Below are 19,523 nucleotides of genomic sequence, written 5' to 3'. Positions count from 1 at the left end.
GCTGCAGACAAAGAGTGTATTAAATCACTTCTGGATTGCTCCTGAGAGGTGTTCATTCCCAAGCAGATGCAAGGGGGAATTAACAGCAGACACTGCTCCAAGCTTCTGCAGAAATGGTGCTTTTCTCCATAGTCAGAGTAACCCCATAACAACTGAGCTGGTGCTTGAGGTGAACACTGATGGGTGCCTTGGTTGTCTGGCACAAAACCACTTTGATGTTTCAGGGTCAAAAAAGGTTCTTCCTTTCTGCTGCTACTCCCCTGTAGTGAGACAGCTGATGTCAGTTCCCAGAGAAGAAATTCCTTACAGACCCCTCTAAAATTGACTCTTGTGCAAGGGACAAGCTAAGGTTTGTGAGGACAGGTGTTCAGAGGATGCAGATGACCACTTGTGGCATCCTTATCAAAATTTGACTGTCTATTTTTACATTTTGATCACTATATTTTGACTCCTTTTCTGTGATGCTTACAAGATAATGTTTAAAACCATAGATTCCAAACCACCATGCAAATTGACCATAAGAATGACAAACTTCCTATGGAGTAAGTAACAAAAATGAAGCCTCTTCAGCCCCAGGGCAGGCTCACTTAAGACCTTTTCAAAAAGTGTTTTTCTTTCACATGAAATGTACTTTTTTTTATTTCTAAGGGAGAGATGACAAGAAAAAAAAAAAAGCAATATTTTATTGTTCTATAATTTATTTTTCTATTATTTTTGCCTTTATAAAACAAAATTAAATTTAAGGGGCTTTAGTTCTTAATTTCGTATTTCAGATTGAGAATCTAATTTCACTTCAAATGTTTTTGGTTTTTGTTTCTGGTTTTGTTTTTTTTTAATATGGTTCATCTCATTAGGTTTTCAAAGGAAATTCTCTGGAAAAGGGCCTAATTTCTGAAACTAGCAGTCAGTCACATGCCTTCAAATATTCTTCTGCATTATTCAAAACACCTACAGATGAGTGTGTAACTTAGGCAACCTGGCTCGATATTGAAAAATGTAGTCACTGCCGTGGCATTCGGAAAGATGTTTGCACCCAGTAAATGTTATTTTTGTTTGTTGTCTTGTTGCTTGAAGGGCCATGAAAAACTAGCCTGAGTACTATATGTTTTTTTCCCAGAGTGCGTATGATTTGGATACATGCTTACGAGTTTCTTGGTTGTTTCTTTTCTTTTCCTCTGCCTTTGTTAATTACCTCAATACATGTTTAAAGCCCAGCATTAATTGCTATTGAAGTGCATTTAATCTGAAGCAAAAGTTTCTGCTATTTAAGTCTCTTGTCAGGAAACCGAGTATTAGAGTTGTTTGGTTTCTTATTTCCGAGGCTGTTTAATGACAGCATAAATATTCAGGCTGACTCTGAATAGGTAATTAAAGCTGACTCTTGGCCAGATGTTCCCCTTTGTTGCCTGGCGTGGAGCTGAGGGAAGAGCAGGGAGAGGCAATTCCAGTGCTCTCTGTCCCACTGCCCGCTTTTCTTGCTTTGGAAGTTGTATGGGGGATCCCCCTGGTACTGAGTGTCCCCAGGAATAGAAGCAGCAGAATGAGCTGCTGTCCCACCATCCCAGCGTCCTCCTTCCCTCTCTCCTCCTCAACAGTTCAGAAAATTTTGGGAGGCGGGAGAAATGACATCTGTGTTTTCCCTGGATGAGACAGTGGATTTCAGGGAGAGACAGTGTGTACAGAGTGTGAAGGCTTTTGAGTCAGGTGTGCAGATGTGAAGAAATTTACAGCTTTAACTTTTGTGCCACACCTTGGGTCCGCAGAGGCAATAAAGCTTACAGGAAAATGCCAGAAGAGCAAGAAACCAGGGAACAAATGGAGGGAGGTGCTGAGTAAGCACCTGCAGTGCCAGGGGCTTTGCTTCAAAATTCCCTGGTCCTCAGGGCTTTCCAGGGATCCCACCTTGCGTGAGCAACAGCTTTAGGGAGGGGACTTGGGAGAACTTTGGGTGGATTTTACACTGTCATGAGTATCAGTGACCTCCTGAGCCCAGGAGTCAGCAAGGAACCGAGGCTGTGCCTGGAGTGAATGCCCTTATTTATTTCATGTGAAATGCTAGCACTGCTTTCAAAGTATGAATGGCTGCTGAGGCTGCAAAGTAAAGGAGAATTACACCATGAAGCACGAGTGGGCAAGAAGAAAACCTTTTCTGGCTACAGGATTGTTCATGGGAGGATACCACCCTTATTTTTATACTCTTGTGTTTGCAATGACTTCTTACTTAGTTTGGAAAACTCTTAAACTTCATAATGGATCAAGTGACAGTAGGGGTGTCTCTCTCCCAGGTCCTGGAGACAAATAGCTAAAAATCATTGGAAACACGAAGTTCTCGGCCTGACAGCACTGCAGAACCATGCGGGAGAGTTCAAATATAAAGAATGCCATGCCGTGCAAGCCACCCCGTAATACATGATGTCGGGGGACCCGTGCATGATTTCTGACTGTCCCCGACAGCCCGGGGAACAGCTGCGGTAACCTTCGCAGCCTTCTCACGCTCCGTCTCCGCTGGACTCCAGCACCCTTGGCTGGCGCACAGGGCCGAGCCGGGGTGTCACCTCCGGCCGCAGAGAGGGGTCTCTTTCTCTGGCTGTCACCGCGGAGGGCTTTCCGCTTCAGTGGCCGTGAAATCCGCATCTGGGGCCGGGCCGCCCCTGGCCGCGGCCCCCCCGCCGGTGCGTTCCTTGTGCGGCTGCGGGAGCGGCCGGGGAGGGGAGGGGCGGCGCAGCCCGCAGCCGGCGCGGGAAGCCCGTCAGCGCCGGGCCGGGCGCGCAGCCTCTTCCCCTCGCTCCGCACCGGCCGCAGGAAGGCGCAGCGGGGCGGGGACTGGAGCAGCAGCGGAGCCTCCCCCGGGGCGGGCAGCGCAGCTCCGCCGCCGGCCCGTGCCCCGGCGAGCGCGGCAGCACCGGGCCATGCCGGAGGAGAGAGCGGTGCCGCAGGTGAGGGGCCCCGCCGCAATGCAGGAGCGCTGCCGCCGGCGGGCGCGGCTTGTGGGGGAAACCATCTGGAACCGGAGGAGCCCCGTCCGGAGCAGGGGGAGGCGGGAGGCGGCAGACAATGTCCCGGCCGTGGCCGGCGTGCGGGGCGGGGCAGGGCAGGGCCCCGCGGTGCCGCGGCTCGGGGGATGCCCCGCGGGCGGGGCCGGCTGCGGCGGCGGCTCGGTGCGGGTGGGAGCGCGGCTCGGTGCGGGTGGGAGCGCGGCTCGATGCCGAGCTCAGCCGGGCACGGAGCACGGCCCGGTGCGGAGCTCATCCCGGTGCGAAGCGCGGTCCGTGCAGAGCTCAGCCGGGTGCGGAGCTCAGCCGGGTGCGGAGCTCGGCCCGGTGCGGAGCTCGGCCCGGTGCGGAGCTCATCCCGGTGCGTAGCTCTGCCCGGTGCGGAGCTCATCCCGGTGCGGAGTTTGACCCGCGAACCCCCGCCCGCCGGTCAGCGCCGCCGCTCCTCCATCGCGTGCGGTCCCCGGGGAGCCGGTGCCGCACCGCGGGGGGACCCAGGTGACAAAACAATGCGGCGGCACGGCCGGGCGGGGGCGAGGCGGGGCGGGCGCCCTGGCCGGCGCCGGGCGCTGCGGCGGGCGCGGCATCCCCGCCGGACGGGCCTTTGTGGCTCCCCGCGGGTCGGGGTCTCTCCCTTTCCCAGCAGTGGGCAGAGGGAGGAGGGCTCGGACCGGAGCTCAGGAGCTGCTGACAGAGCAGCACCCGTGTATAGCGAGAAGCCTGATGCACCGGAAAAGAAAGACCTGGCAGCCGGGTGGGAGAGACAGCGCTGTGTGGGCTGAGCGCCTGCCTGAGCATCCTGGCGCAGCCCCGGGACCGCGGAGCTCCCGGCGGGATGTAGGGATGGGGGAAACCCCACCGGTGCCGTTTCACCGCGTTAAGGGGGCCTCGTGTCCATTTCTGTAAACTTGGCTTGAGCTGGCTGAATCTTGCTTTGCCTGAATCAAGGATGCTGTGGGTTGGGGGTTACACTGTGTCTGGTAAAAACAGCGCAGCCTTTGCAGGACGGGGTGGTCTCTCCTTGTGTGGGAACGGAGCTGGGGGAGGGCAGAGGGTTCCTAGGATACAAATGATATGGGTGAATAACCCCAAGGGAAATGCAGACTCAGCCTGATTTCATTCGATCTCTCCTACCTTCTTCCTCACTGTATGCTGCAAAGGCTTGAGGAAACTGTAATGCTGAGCCAACGGTGCTGGCAGAAATGCATGGGGAAACTTAACCTTTTAAGTTTGATTATAGTAGGATTTGGGGAACATTTTGAGTGATGTAGCCTAATTTCACTGTAAGTGGAATAAATGAATCATAAAGTGTCCATTAAAAACCCCAAACTAAACCAGAAGGAACTACTTAGAAACTAGTTGAATCTTCAAGATGCTCTATTGGGTTCTTCCTTGTCACCACATCTAAATGTTTTCTCATTGCTTCCTAAAAAAAAATTTCAATGTCTGTTTGGTTTGAAGTAACCTGTAACAATTTTCTAGCATGCAACTGACAAAGGGAAGAATAGACTGACAGGTTCATTTGTCTTTCTGATGGCAGGGTATCACGTTTTGTTTTCTGCCAAGTTGCAAGGTTGGTGCAATGTAATACTGAAGTGAAGTAACTTGTGACACAGGGAGAATCTGTGCAGGAGGGATTTGGTTAGAAGACAGAAGACCAGCTAGTAAAGCAATGATTTGTGATGCCAGAAATCTTTATGTTCTTTCCATGCACTGGTATGCTGAGGCTGTCAGAGGAAAAAAAAGGCTTCAGAGATAAATTGTGATTTAGTGTGTGTTCTATTGACAGTATTGAAGCTGCAGCCACTTCTTGCAGCACAGTACAATGCGTAAAAGAAATGTCTGTATGTAAAACAGCTGAATGCTGTATGCAGTGCCTGCCCATCATCTTCATAGCTTCACTTAGCACAGCACTGCGGTATCTGCAGCTTGGTTAGTGAAATTGTTCATACCCAGGAGCTATTGCATGTAAAGCCTCTAATTATACTGGTTTTTTGGCATTTTTAAAGCCTTTGGATTGTAATGGGGTAATGCTGATTGAGCTGACAAGTTTTCCTTTAGGATAGACACCCTGTAAGCTTTCAGCCTGAATGTTTAGTTCATTCCCATGGGGACAGCAGTCGGAGTTCAACAGATCTGCCCTGCTCTGTACCTGCAAAGTGTCCCCAAAGCCTCAGTCAGCTGTAGAGAGGTCCCAAGAGGTCTGTTCTGTCCAGTGGCATTTTCAGCTGATGCATTTCTGCAGCAGTAAAGGGGGTTTATCCTGATGTGCAGGGAGTAACCTGGGTTTCAGTCAGATGCAACTGTCAGCAGGAGCTGGAGAGGATGCTGCAGCCTTGGATGTCAGCTCAAGTCAAAGCAGCCTCTGGGAGGCCAGTTCTGTGCAGCAGGACCAGAATGCTGCCTCAGCTATAAAGTACCTGATCCCTTCATGAACATGTCAGGGTTTAGGATATGTTTTGCTTTCTGACTGTGTCAATGGTGATTGGGGTTATATGGGACTTGACTGGTGTCTCATCTTGTGCTTTTTTCTGCCAAATGCTTCTTTCATTGGCTGAGTTGATGTGACCTGCTGTGGTCAACTTCTCCACTTTCATGGCAATGCTGTTGAAATTTTTTAGGCCCCTTCTGGGCTTCATGTCTGCTGTTGCAATTAAGTCTGGATTTCTTTTATTTTTTCCTTTTAAAGCTACAAATCTGGTCAAATATTTTAAAATTTCCAGTTACTTATTCTTTTAAGGTGTTCCAAGGGATTAATTCCTTTTTGCTCCCATCTATTATGATTTCACCCATTCTCTCTATAAATACACCAAGCAATCATCCCTTTCTTTAAAAAAAATCTTAAGAATATACTTTTTACTTTGAAACAATAGTATTAAAAGTGTCCCATTGTGTCAGTTTTCCATACCTGAATTGGTTCTGCCTTTTGACAATGTGTCAGATGGGATTTCACAAGTATTTGACTTCAAAGAGCACACCATTTATGGTTTTAGAAACTTCTCCCTGTGGCTGTTTTAGTCTGTAGGTATTGTGAAGAAGCAAATTGGCTTTTTTTTTTTTTTTTTAATATCTAAAAAAGCTCTGCTGGCTCCCAGTTAATGCTAATGGAGAATGTAAAAGGAATAAAAAACAATGCACGCAAACAATGCTACTTTCAATTAGGAGACTGAGAACAGTCATGACCTTAATTTGGTATGAAGCAACATGACCTTTTTGGGGAGTTTGCATCTGTTCCTTTTTTTTTTTAATTTTCCTTACATGAACTAGCTGTTGTTATTTTCTTTATGCAGCTTTAGTGAAATCTTTGTCTATCCATAGATGAATTCTTACATAATTACTCAGTTTCTGTATGGCACTTGTCACATTTCTCTTTAGCAGCCTGACTGGTTGAAAACAAGGATGGGTGAAGCTCCAGGCTGGTGTTTGGCAGTGGTGAGAGAGGTGCCAGGAGGACCTGGAGTCTGTTTCAGGGTTGAGCTCTGGAGTCCATTGGTTGTGGCTGTAAATGGCACAGTTGCTTCACAGATGTTCCACTGCAGAGTGTGCAGCTGTTTGGTGCTGTAAGGTCACAGATGTTGGTGTTGCACTGAGGGAGTGCTGCTGCCAAGGCTGAGCCTTGGTGATGTGAAATGCCTGTGACAGCTCTGCAGGCTTCATCTTCCTCACTGTGACAAGTGTCCTGGCTGCTGGGTCATTGCATCCAATCTGCACATTTTTGATATTGAAAGAATGTTCCATAGCTCCCATTATTCAAAATGTGCTGTGCTGTTAAGAATCATAGTGGTATGCATTTAAAATAAACAAATGCAAGTTTAAAATTTTGCCATAACTGCTATTAAAATAGTGACTTTGCAGTGTTTTAAAATTAGTATGGCAGTGGTGATCTGTGTCAGTAATCAGTATTAAAACAGGAAATTCCTTCAAAGGCTGTCTCAGAGGGATTTGAAAAACGTTTTCATGTAAATGAAGAGGAAAACACATTCAGTTCTAAGTAAGCAAATAAATAAACGAAACTCCTCAGAATATGATGTCCAGACAGGCTAGAATGCCTTTGTTCTTCACTCAGGACTGCAGGAGGGTGTGTCAAGGACAGCAGAGTGGTTTGTGAGCTGTGCTGGTGCTCCCCAGCCCTGGCTCGCTGCTCTGCGCTCCCCTGGGACTCACTGGGTGCTCCCTGGCCCAGATCCTGAGCTCTCTTACAGATTTACACACTCTGGGCACATGGATCACTTCCAAGGGCACCTAAATTTGCAAGAATGGGAGACCTGGAGGGGATTTTGCTTTCAGCTTTTAACTCAACACCTCGGGCTGTACTCTGCAGATGCAGTTTCTGAGGAATACTGAGAGAGATTTCTTGTAATCATTACCAGTTGGAGTCCAAAAAAGTGTGGATGTGAGTGTAGTTCAATAATAGCAATTCCATGCCATCTAAGAGAGTTAATCCACATTCTGTCTCTGAAGAAAATCAGTTCCTATTACAGGGCAGGAGCTTGCCCAACCTGCACAAGTTTCCTTGGGGAAGGAAGCAGAGATAAATTGCTCTCCTTTTGCTACTTCCTTCTCCCAGAGGGAATGATCTGGGAACACAACTTCAGTTTGACCATTTCTGGATATGTCCCTAGTTCTCAGTATTATTCAGGACCAGTCTTTAGGGTTGAAGCAGTTTCTTTTAAAGGGTTTTACAGTCCTGAGTACTCCATGTCCACCTGTCCCTACCAGGTTCTGTGTATTTGTATCCAAAATTCTTTTTTGTCCTGTTCCCTGTAGGATTGGAAGAGTGTATATTTGGATGTCTCTTTCCTCATTATAGGGATTGGGGTATTTTTCTCTCTCAAGTGGTAATAACACCATTAAAATAAAAGTTCTTCAGTGCATCCTTGCCTCCTCATTTTGTCATTGTTTCAGAAATGTGACCATTTCACACGGGTGAGTTTCCTCATCATTTGAGGACTCTCGATGCCTTCTCCATGATTAAAGATCAAAATACCTGTGGTTAGACTGGGCTGACTGGCAACTAGTCCCATTTCCTGGTGCCAAGCAGATCCAAATAAATTTAACATCTATTTCTCAAGTTTCCATGGATACCTGAGTAGAGCACTCTCAGTAATCAGAACGGCAGGGCATGCCATTTACAGAAGCTTTCAGCATTGTCACTGTGGACGTGCTGCATTCAAAAATCAACCTTTTGTAGGAGCACTCTTCTTACTCAGCTATGCTCCTGTTAGGATTTTAGCCACAGGAACTCCTTTGAAGGTTGTGCCAGGGGATTGTCACCGTGGCAGTGGAAATTTGTAGTTGGTTTTCTGGCTGGTCACTGTGGTCTCTGTGGATGCACCATCATGGCATTTGAATGCAGCCCTGACAGGTGTTGGTATAAAAACCTCTAGAAGTGGATTTTGGTTGGTGATGGCATGATTTTGTGATCTACTCCACAAATACTAATCAGGTAATTTCTTCTTTTCTCATAAGGTATTTTTTCTTTAAGCTTTCCTTTAAGCTGGTAACTATGTGTTTTCAAGACCATCTAATAAAAAGAAAGAAAATATTTTTTTTTATATGTTGCTCAGAAGCTAAATCAATAACCATAGACTAAGGTTTCATAGATGACTTTGCTAATGACTTGTCAAATTTGATACCGATTTTTGCAGTTTCGTCACAGTAACTATTCTTTTGTTTTTCCATCTTTGAACAAAAATGGGTTTAATAGCCTTGAAGAATATGAGGAGATTTATATACAGCATCACTCATGCTGACTGCTACAAGTAATGGCTGTTCTAGTTGGGCTTTTGTTTTTACCCTACCCCCTGCTTATCTTTTTTTTTTTTTCCTGTGAATTGATGAGAGTGGTTGGTTTTCTCTTGTCAAGACTCTGTAAATGTGTGAATCATGTTAAGCCTTCCAGAAGATTGTCAAAATGAAGACAAACATATTCAAATTTTTTTTCCAATTCATGTTTTAAGAAAAAGGTGTCACTACATTCATCCAGCTTGATGCATTGCAAGATACTGTTTGAATCTAGGAATGCTTGAAAGCTAAATAACCTTTTTGCCTTCTAAGTAAACAAATGCCCCCCAAATGTTCTTATTCCTGTGTACTGGATGCACAGTCTGAAAAGCTGAACAGTGATTCTTGTTTTATGAATAGTATTCCTTTGAATATCTTGAATGAGAAGGGTAGGATTGCATTCTTTTCAGGATACAATTGCATCTTGAGGTGGTTCTTAAATAGAAACTTGTAGTAGAACAGGCATTTATAGCTGTAATATTTTGATCATGTTTTGCAGAGAGAAAAGGCAGTGAACCAGTCCAGTTTGAGTTGGGCAATGGTGTTTTTCTCAAAGAGAGTCATTAGCATCACAAATGTTCTGTTTTACCAGTATGGTCCTGGGAATTAGAGCATAATCTTAGTGGTGCCATTCCTGACAGCCTTGCAGTGAGCCAAGTGGAGGAGGTGGATGAGGACAGACATGGTGATGAGGGAGAAGCAGCAGGAAACCTTTTCCAGGAAGGTATCTTTTCACAGGACCTTAGCTCCATACATCTTGGGTTTTGCTTTTTGAGCCTTACATGTTCCAGGGAGACAATTCTTGCTCAGAGGCAAATGGTGCAAGGAAATGTAAAGGAAGGAAGAGAAGTTTAGGTAGTGTGCCCTGAAGTTGTCTCTTACAGAACTGTCTTGGGGAATATTTAGGAAGATCAGGGAGAATTTTCAGCTCTGAGCTGCCAAATCTGTTGCTAACCTTATCACAACATGTAGCCTGCCTTTTGCAAGAGGTAAACCAGGATCAGAGTTCTCTCCTGGCAGTAGTGCATGGCTATGGAAGAGCTGAAATGTGGGAAGAGAGGGATCACTGCAGGGCACTGCTGGTGAGTTCCCTAACCCCAAACTCTGGAGCATGTGCAGGTTTCCAGCACACTGGAATCACATCAGGGCATGGGAAGGAAATGGGAGGGAAAAGGCAGCTGACTGATCACAGAAGCTGGAAAACTCTCAGGTCATTCAGGGTGGAGCTGGATTTGAGACCTTAGAGTGTGGATGGTGGAAGGGTTTGAGTTGAAGGCAGACTGAGCTGTTGGTGAGGACCTGCTGGGGCATTACAGACCTGGTGTGCAGGGCAGTGTGATTGCTCAGCTTTAGTCCATCTTACCAAGCATTAGTGAGGTCAGAACAAAAGTAGGTAAAGTAGTTTAGCCTGTGTCCTGTCAACTAGAGGAGAAGTGAACATAACCCATGTGGCATTTTCAGAAGGTTATTGCGAGTTCTTGCGTGTTTCTTTCATCTCAAATTAAGTTCACAGAAAATTGGTGGTGGCTTTTGGTCTCCCTTTGCTGCTGAGGCTCAGGAAAATGAGTATTGTCCACAGAGTGAGTGATGGGATGAAACTAGAGTTGGCTTTTGATAGTCTTAACAATAATGGTAAAATCTTAAAATTACCTTAGAAAGCATTCATAGTGTAGTAAAAATGTAATCCCTCCAGTCAAAGCATAATCGTGATGGGATACAATATAAAAGCAATGGATGGAAAAGGTCAAAGTTGTGATGACAAACATGTTTTATTTTTAGAATTCTATGCAAAGTATTGGGAATTTTTTTTTTTTTTCCCTTAGGAAATCCTTGTGCTCTAATTGGTATCAGTGCAATGAACTCCAGTTCTTCAGGGGACCAGATATTATGAAAGAGTATCAGGAAACTTGGATTTGTATCAGAGATTAGCTATGGCTGTATTCATGGGAGAGAAGAGTATTGCAGTCTTCAGCAAACCAGCTGGATGCCTACTGGCATTTTAAAACAAAGAACTCTAATTCCACTGATGGTCATAACAGTGGTGCCATTGGTTTCAGAAGAAACAGAAGGTTCTTCTGATATGAAATATGGGATCTTTTTATTATGCATAAGAATGTTTTAAGATTTTTTTTTAATTTCCTTCCCTCCGTCTCTTTTTTTTATTGTTCTGTAATTGTTTTAAAAGGCCATCTTTGTATTTACAGTAAAATGCTCTAGGTTGTCACGTTACATTTGGAAGCTCTGGCATTTTGTGCTTAATGCAAAGGAAAATCTCAGCAACAGGAAAAGCTGAATAAGGTTTTCTTCATTGCCAGCTAATAGCAGTATGGTAAACCCTTATTTTCTTGTGCTAACATCATTAGGAAGGTTTGCTTGTGTCAAAGTTATTTTGATGCTCTAAAGGTTATAATCTTTTGAATGAAAAATAATGGGTTTATTCCATTCTTTTGTTGCCTGATGGCTACTCTATATTCACGTTTGGTTCAATACATCCTTTTTTTCCCCCCTTCTTTTTTCCTAAATTTTAAATCCAGTGCCTGAATGGGAGATAAAGAATTTGGCTAAGATTTTGGTATTACCAGCAGCCTGACTGAGAGCAGAGCAGTGTATATACACATAGCAGCAGTCACTTTTACCATATGCTGGATGGCAGGAAATTCAGAAAAATGGCCAGAAATACGTGCAAGGGTTTGATTTGTGAAATGTTCCGTGTGTTCATGGTGAATTCAGTTAACATGGATTTATTGGAGCCACAAAGATCAGCTGCAATAGTGACATTTTTAGTAGGTCTAATGCATTCCAACTTCCCCTGTGCACCTGGTTCATCAGCCTACAAATTGCTGAGCACTCAGATGATTTGGCATTTGGAACAGTGGATGTGCATTACACAAATCAAGAAGAGTTACTGCAGCTTTCCTTTTGAGCCAGGGTGGTGTCCTGCAGCCATTCTGAGCTGGGAGTTTGGGAGAGCCTGGAAGAGGCTGTGCTGGGACCCACTGGTGTCTGTATTGTGAAGGCATTTATTAAAATATTGGAACTATGATCTGAAATGGGAAAGGGTGTTGATCCTGTTCTTGATTCAGAAAATTGTGGGAAGAGTTTGTGTTGGGTTTGTGGCACTCTGTCAGATAGAAATAGAAATTAACTTGTGTTGATTGGGATGTAACATACTCACTGGTGTTTAGGCATGTTCTTACAGAGATGATAACACAGTGCTGCTCCTTTGCTTTTTCTTTGATTTGTGGAACAGCTGTAGGAGAGAGATTCAGTCACATGGGAATGAGGTCTGGGAAGGTTTGGAAAGTGCAATTTCTCTGGTGAAGCCTTTGCTTTTGTGGCCATCACTCTAAAGCAGTGCAGAGTGTGCCTGAAATGGTTTCTGATGGCAGACTTGGGGCTTGAATCCTTATTCTTTTTCCTTAAAAAGGGTTTCTTTTCCATACACAAAACTGGTGATATGAGGCATGTTCAGAGATGTCCCTCCTTCTCTGGTGTGACAACATTTCTGGGCATTATGCTGCAGAGTCCCACTCCCTGATTTACTTGTGCTGATAAGCTCCAACTGGAGAAAACCCACTTTAGTATATCCATTGTTTATGGATTTGGGTTGCAGGGAACCTTCTGTTAGACAGAATCCACTGTTCTGGCATCTGGGGAAATGAACAAGTTCCATAATACGTGAAGCAGAAAATTTTACTGATGCCTTATGTAGCTGAATTATATACAGATGAAATATTTAATAGAAAAGAGAATATTTCACGTGGCTGCTGAATTTTTTTGTTTGAGTACCACCTGAGTGGCTTGTGACTAGGAGGTCCTTCAGTCACCCTTCTTTAAAGGGTGACTTGAAACTGATTATCTGGGACTGTATTGGTCAATGTCTGCCTTTTGTATAGTTCCCTAAAGTTCATTTATCCAGTCCTGGATAGGGACTCTCAAGTATTTAGAACAGACTGATGGCTTTCCAGCTGCCATTAACTGATCTTTCTAATTAAATAATGAGCTTGGTCGTGCTCTCCAGATCTGTCAGAAAATCAGATTCAGCTGAACACACAATCACTGAAATATCCACACTGCATCAGCAAAGTTTTTATACGTGTTCTGGACTTTGCTTTTAGTCTGCATTCTTTGACACTTAAAGGTTAATCCTTCATTGCATTTTGTCAAAATCTACAATGTTGCTGATCATTTACTGAAGAATGGAAAGAACTAAACAGATTAGGCATTGCAGGAAACCACAGAAAAGAAACTCTTGCATCTGTTCAGATGAAAAGAAAGAATAATTTAAATTAAATCTGCTAAACCAGCAATTGGAGCTAATGTGATAATGGACATGATTTCATTATTAATATGATATCTTCTGATCTCATAGTTTCACCAATTCTGTAATTGTTTGGGAATCTGCAAATCAGGGTCCTTTGAATTGTTTGAAAAAACTCCAAAGTCTGAAAATGGGAGCCTTCCCTTCAGCTTCTAATCATCTTAAAAGTACACAAGGTGTTCTTTGGCAATTGCTTAGGTTAGGACTAAAGCCAGAAATCCTAATGTGTTCAAATTTAGTCTATAATTGAAATTACCCAAGCCATATTCCAGGTTAATATTCATATCAGAAGTAAACATAAGAATTTTTATTCAAGAAGTTTGCATCATATTTGGAAAAAGATTATTTTAAATCCTGTTATGTTTGAAGACTTATTTAATTTGTATTCTAATTCAGGTTCCTCCATTTAATTTGGTGTGTAAATTGGCAAGAATTTAAATGTTTATTTAATGCACATGTTTACCTGTGTTTTTGTCATAGCATGTAGTTTGACAGAGATAAAGATCCTTAGTAAACACAGAGATAAAGCTGGAACTTGAGCTATGTAGAACATTACTTGATTATGGCTTTTTGTTGCAGAAACCATAATAAGTCATTCTAAGTCATTCTGCTTTTAAGAACTGTTCCACATATCCTGATCCTATCCAGGTCAGTCTGGGCATCATTTTTCAGTTTTGTGATTGCAAATCAGGTTCCTTGCAACCCTTTTCCATTCTCTGGCTTGGAACAGATGCTTTTGTTTCTGTCAGATGAACCAATCACAGTGCTTTAGAGATAAGGGATTTTCAAAAATCCTGGGATATCCATGCATTTACTGCTCTTCAGAACACAGCTGTAAAAATTGTTACACATGCACTTTTTTTTCACCACAGAAACACTAACTCAACAAAATATGAAAGCTCCCACATGGACAAATACATTTTAACACCTTCAGATGGGATAGATAGTATCATGTTACAAATATCCTAATTTCATTTGCTTTTAACAGTCATTTCACTCCCTGTTGAGAAGTTTTGGCACAAGATCCAGGATGCATTGTAGAATTATTTTCTTTAGCCAGGTGTTTGCAGGAGGAGCCATGGATGCAGTGCAGGATGGTCATGGGTTTGGAAGGGTCTTATTTATTAATTAACTTGAATCAGTTCTTGGTAGGACACCACCCAAGTTAGTGGTTTAATTGGATGCATGTCAGTGTTGCTCTGGATAATTATTCACTGCTCTCTGAGATACAAAAATGTGTGTCCTGTCACACAGAATTTTCTGAGTTGCACACAGAGATATAAATAACTTTTCAAGTCTAATAGCTGAAGACAGGTTGGAAAATGTATCTTAGAAACACAGAATAGATTGGGGGGTTAAAAAGGACCTTAAAGATCATCTTGTTTCAGCCCCCTGCCATAGGCAGGGAAACCTTTCACAATCCCAGGCTGCTCCAAGCCCCATCCAGCCTGACTTTGAGCACCTGCAGGGATGGGGCAGCCTGTGCCAGTGCATCTCCCCTGTCACAGTGCAGAATTTCATCCTGATGTCTAATGGAAATCTGCCCTTTTTCATTTTACAGCCCTTACCCTTTGTGCTGCCATTACATGCCCCTGTAAAATGCCCTTCTCTCTCTTTTGTAGGCCCCCTGTAGGTCCTGGAAGGTGCTCTGAGCTGTCCCTGGAGCCTTCTCTCCCAGCCTGTCTCCAGAGCAGAGCTGCTCCAGCCCTCTGATCATCTCTGATCTCCTCTGGACCTGCTCCAGCACATCTCTGAAACATGAGTGCCGAAACAGGTAACCAGAACAATTGGTGGCAGAGTGAAACACAGAAAACATGTGCTTTGATGTCTACATTTTGTGCTTCAAATCAGCATCTAACTGTGGCTAAAGTGCTGGTTTCCAAAGTCAGTGTTGCAGTGTCCTGGTCTGCTCAGGAAGTCCAGCCAGGAATGACAGCAAGATGCAAGGAATTTAGTAATTTTCTTTCTTTTTCTGTGTTGAAATGCTGTTCTTCAGTTCCAAAATGCCATGTTGCTGGTGCAAAAATAAAGAGGCAAAAATTGTACAAAGGAGGCTGGTAACAGCATCTGTTCCAAAGATATCTTAATGAACCCAACAGATTCTGTGCTTGTCGCATTTGACCTGTGACTTTTTGTACTTCACTGCAAGAGGAGTAATTTAATATATTCCTGGAGAATTTATGTAGAAAATGCAAATACTGTGCTTCTGAAAATGCTACTGAAAATCAAGCTGAACATACATATTATAACTTCAAGAAATAAATTAAGTTACAAGAACAATATTAAGATTTGGGGAAGATTTTTTTTTTTCCCTGTGAATTATCTCATGTTTGCCCACTGCAGGGTTTTTGGATCTTCCCTGGGAAACAACACATATTTGATCACAATCCTTCTCTATGTAATTCTGAGGTCTTGGAGAGCAGCTCCAATGTCATCTTGGAGTGATGCTCTGAATTGTCAGCCATGTCTAGGAATTACATGCTATGAATAAATGTGTGATGCAGCCAACTAAGTGATAAAAATACACTGACATGCATTACTTATTATTAAATTATTAATATTAATTTTCAGAGACCTATTACATCATTCTGCTTTACATCTAATTATAACTTGCATTCTGTGGAAGAGAATTCAGTTAAGTGCTCAGGGCTTAAATTTTGGAGGAGAGAGTTATGAGCATGACAGGGTGTGTGGTACCTTTTCTACATTCTATTTTGATAAACTTGCATTCTTCATAAGAGTACAGATAATGTATCAATCCATCTAAACCATCAGTGCTTAATTGTTTTAAACCATTTCCTTTTCTATCATCAACCATATAAACAAAAGAATGAAAAATAAAAATAGTGCATTACAGTATTTGTCACTCATTTGGTCTGTGCCTTTAAATGAAGTTTTAGTATTGTATGCTGGGTAGAAATATTTCTTTGATGACTTGTTAATAATGCTTTCCTTTTTCCCAGCTGGATTCTGTCCTGCAGTAGTATTAACAGCTGCAAGATGTTCCAGTGCAGAGTGTAGTGAAGGATAAAAACAGAGACAGTATTGGGAAAGTTTCAGAATAAAGGCTCAGGATGAACAAATTGCAACTTACTCTTCCTGCTTTCTCCAATTGCTCTCAACTCTTTTTCTTGTAAATGGGTCTGTCTTTTTGGATCTCACAGCTTGTGTTTAGCTTCTGCATTCATGCATTTAAATCCTAGGCAGTGTTGCTTGTAACAACTAAGAATATATTTAGGAAGACTTTTAAGATTGTACATGACAATGTAATAAAAGAGTGGTAATAATCATGAAGGTCAGACAAACATTTTAAAACCAAAACAGCAGTTGTGTCTTTAAAGGCAAAACGTGTTTTGGATGGCAGCTGTGGAATTTGCTTTGAGTTTTAGCAGATTCTTTACAATTGGAAAACAGTTTAGCAGTTTGCAAAGTAACTGTTGTATTTACTCATTCTGCTTGCTGACACTGATGGGTGTTTGTTTCCTTTTAGATGCAGTTTCCACATCTGCTTACTCATCACCAGCCAAAAGTTTGGGAGACCCTGGAATAACTCCCCTGTCTCCATCCCACATTGCGGTAAGAAATGTACTCTCAACATCCCTGCATGCTTCCATTGCCTCCTGCTGCCTCTTCAGTGGGACATCATTTCTTCAGAGCTGCCATTTCCTCCATACTGATCCCCTTTATCCATAGTATTAAGTGAGATTTTGGTACACTGGAATTGTTGACAGAGTTCTGATTCCTTTCCTTGGTCTCGAGATTTTGATTTTTTTCATTTGCTAAACTCATAGACTTGCTCCTGCCTATTTTTATATCAAACTCAAGGGGCTTCTTGATCCTCAAGGTTCCCAAGGTCTGTCCCTGTCTTTATCATTGATTTGTTTAGGCAACCCCTGAAAAGTCTTCTTCCTTTCAGGATATATAGGGTGCTCAGCAGTAAAACCCAACTTCTCAGAGAAAAGAATCTGCTCTGAGAGAGAGGTAGAAGCTCAAAATAGAACTAGCTGATTTTATTTCTTAAGGAAAACAGCCATTTCTGTAAGCTTTTAGAACCAAGAGCATGTCCCATAGGTAGTCTGTTTTCATTTCTTGTACATTAGGGTAATTTTGTTGATAAACTCCTATTAAAACTAACTCCCACCCATTTTTAAGATCACCTATGTGGTTTGTAACAGTACATGCACAGTGTATTTCATGTTTTTGCAAGGGATTATTTTCAGAACACATTTTTATTCTTGTCAGCCTTCTGCCTTAGCTTTCTGGTTCTAGTTTAGAATTGTGCAAAAACCCATCTCCAGGATTTCCAGTACTCTCTTAGTTTTTGGTTCTTATTCCCTTCTTTCTCTATATGCTCTTGAAATTCCTCTTTTACTTCTGTCATACTGATGAATTACATCATATTTCAGTTAGATTTGCTCCTTAAACTCTTTGAGGAAGACATTGTCCTAGCTGAAAAACTTTATTAGGAGAATCCAAACAAGTCTTTTATGATTGGAGACCAAAACTTGTTGGTTGTGTTTTTTTTTCATTTCAAGTAGCAGGTATGTGGAGTGATCTTGGAATATGTAGGGATACAGTAGAAATGTGGAAGGTGGAAGTGGGAGGTGTGGAATTAACAGAGATCTGGGAGGGCTGTGGTGGAGCACTGCCCACAGAGTGAGACCATGTGCAGCTCCTCTGTGAAAGATAACAACAATTGCATCAAGGTGTTTCTGAGGGTACAGGCTGAGCAGCCCTAGTGGATTTAGGGCAGCAAGGCTGGTGAAGGGTCTGGAGCATACTGCCCTTGACTGTGCTTTTCAGAGATTGCAGGTGAAAGGCAGGGAGAAGGATTAAAATTTGTAATTTGATGGGCAGCTGTACAACTTCCCACATTCCAGTACAGGCAGGACTAATGCAGCATTTAGTGCTGGCTAAAGAGGTGTTATATAAATTCTTCTTTATAACATGGGATATAAAGCTTATTTCTGTATTTTGGGTGAGTTTGTCTCCATTATTTTTGAATTATAATAGTATTTCATGTTCATACTTATCATGTAGTTAACTCCTAAAACCACCAAGTCCCAAACATATCACATTGATGGATATATTTTTCAGTTGATCAGTTTAAGAAAAAAAAACCCAACAAGAAACAGCCCCAAACCCACAAGTTTTAATAATACAGGAAAAGAAGTAGTAAAAAAAATATTATGATTAGAAAATGATGTATAAAAGACTCTAGCATATATGTTGAGTCATGTCTTGAATTTCCAGTTCCATTGGAATGTGCAGTTTTCTGGTATCAACTTTGGTCACAAAGGCAAATTAAGAGAAATCCTCATTTTCTCTGCAGAGATATTCAGGTCTTGCAGAGCAGAACTTCTGACAGGTTGCAATGCTTCTGACCAGTGACCCTGTGTCTATTTTGCTTCTGCTGTTTAACAGAAGGACTCTGATGCAGACGATGCTGTAGAACAGTTATTTCTTGTTGTTGTGGCTATTGATTTTGGCACAACATCCAGTGGCTACGCCTACAGCTTCACCAAGGAGCCAGAATGTATTCATGTAATGAGGTAAGGGCTGCAATGCAGTAGTTTGTGACTCTGATAGCATGGCTTGCCTGCAGTAGCCATAGATAATTTCTGCAGGAGCCTGAACTCTCTGGATTTGTCTGGCATTACCACAGTGTGCAGATTTCTCGTGGTTATGACTTTTTGTTGCATCTTATTGTATTCTGGTTTGCTTTAGTAGTCAATGGGAGCACATCCCCTCTCTTATTTTGCTGAGTTTACAGGATGACAGAGTAAAAGGAGGAATCTGAATATTCAGAATTGTTCAGGGAGAAGGGTTAAGTCAGCATGCCCTTATCTCAGACCTGAAAAATGTTTGCCCTACAAACCATTGTTATAATTTTTTACAATCTTTTTGAAGAAGTTATTTATAACTTAAAACATATTAAATTCTTATTAAATTATATTTAAAATGGCTATATTGTAATGAGAGCAAGACAAAGATTATTTTAGACATAAAGTATACGTGGAAAGCTCAGCCATACATGTTCCTCTAAACAATGTTGCTGTTGCAGAAGTAAGTACTTCTGAGAAGAAAAGGTCTAAAAGCCTGATTTGCTGCAGTCCAGTGTGATATACTGCATTTTTTCCAAGCAGAGGTGGTAGCTGAATGCAGCTCCCTACATCCCAGCAGACACTATTGATTGTGCAGTCAGTCTGCATAGTTGGTATTGCTGCAAACTAATGTAGCTTTAAATGTAGATTTAAAATACTGTCCAAAGGAAAGTAAATTTAGAAATGGTATTCTGCCATCCAGTTGCAAAGATATCTGCCATTTGCAGGATGGACAATAATGCTTTCCAGGTCTTTTCTGCATTTCAGCCATCTCTTGTTCTCTGACCAGCACAGGAAGGTGCACAAGGCTGAAGTCAAAGG

General features: G+C 42.7%; 1 protein-coding gene across 2 annotated transcripts in view; it reads left to right on the top strand.

Moving 5' to 3' along the window:
* The first annotated feature begins 2,795 nt into the window (after positions 1-2,795).
* HSPA12A (heat shock protein family A (Hsp70) member 12A) overlaps positions 2,796-19,523 on the top strand; it is a 55,140-nt gene continuing 38,412 nt past the window's right edge. For both annotated transcript variants that reach the window (XM_079312679.1, XM_079312680.1), the window contains exons 1-4: positions 2,796-2,936; positions 14,721-14,872; positions 16,589-16,674; positions 18,523-18,650. In XM_079312679.1, coding sequence (XP_079168805.1) covers positions 14,857-14,872; positions 16,589-16,674; positions 18,523-18,650 — 230 coding nt within the window. In that variant the 5' untranslated portion in view covers positions 2,796-2,936; positions 14,721-14,856. The remainder of the gene's footprint in view (positions 2,937-14,720; positions 14,873-16,588; positions 16,675-18,522; positions 18,651-19,523) is intronic.

The sequence above is a fragment of the Erithacus rubecula genome, assembly GCF_903797595.1.
Source record: "Erithacus rubecula genome assembly, chromosome: 9".
Lineage (NCBI taxonomy): Eukaryota > Metazoa > Chordata > Aves > Passeriformes > Muscicapidae > Erithacus > Erithacus rubecula.
This window is presented reverse-complemented; position numbering and strand designations above follow the sequence as displayed.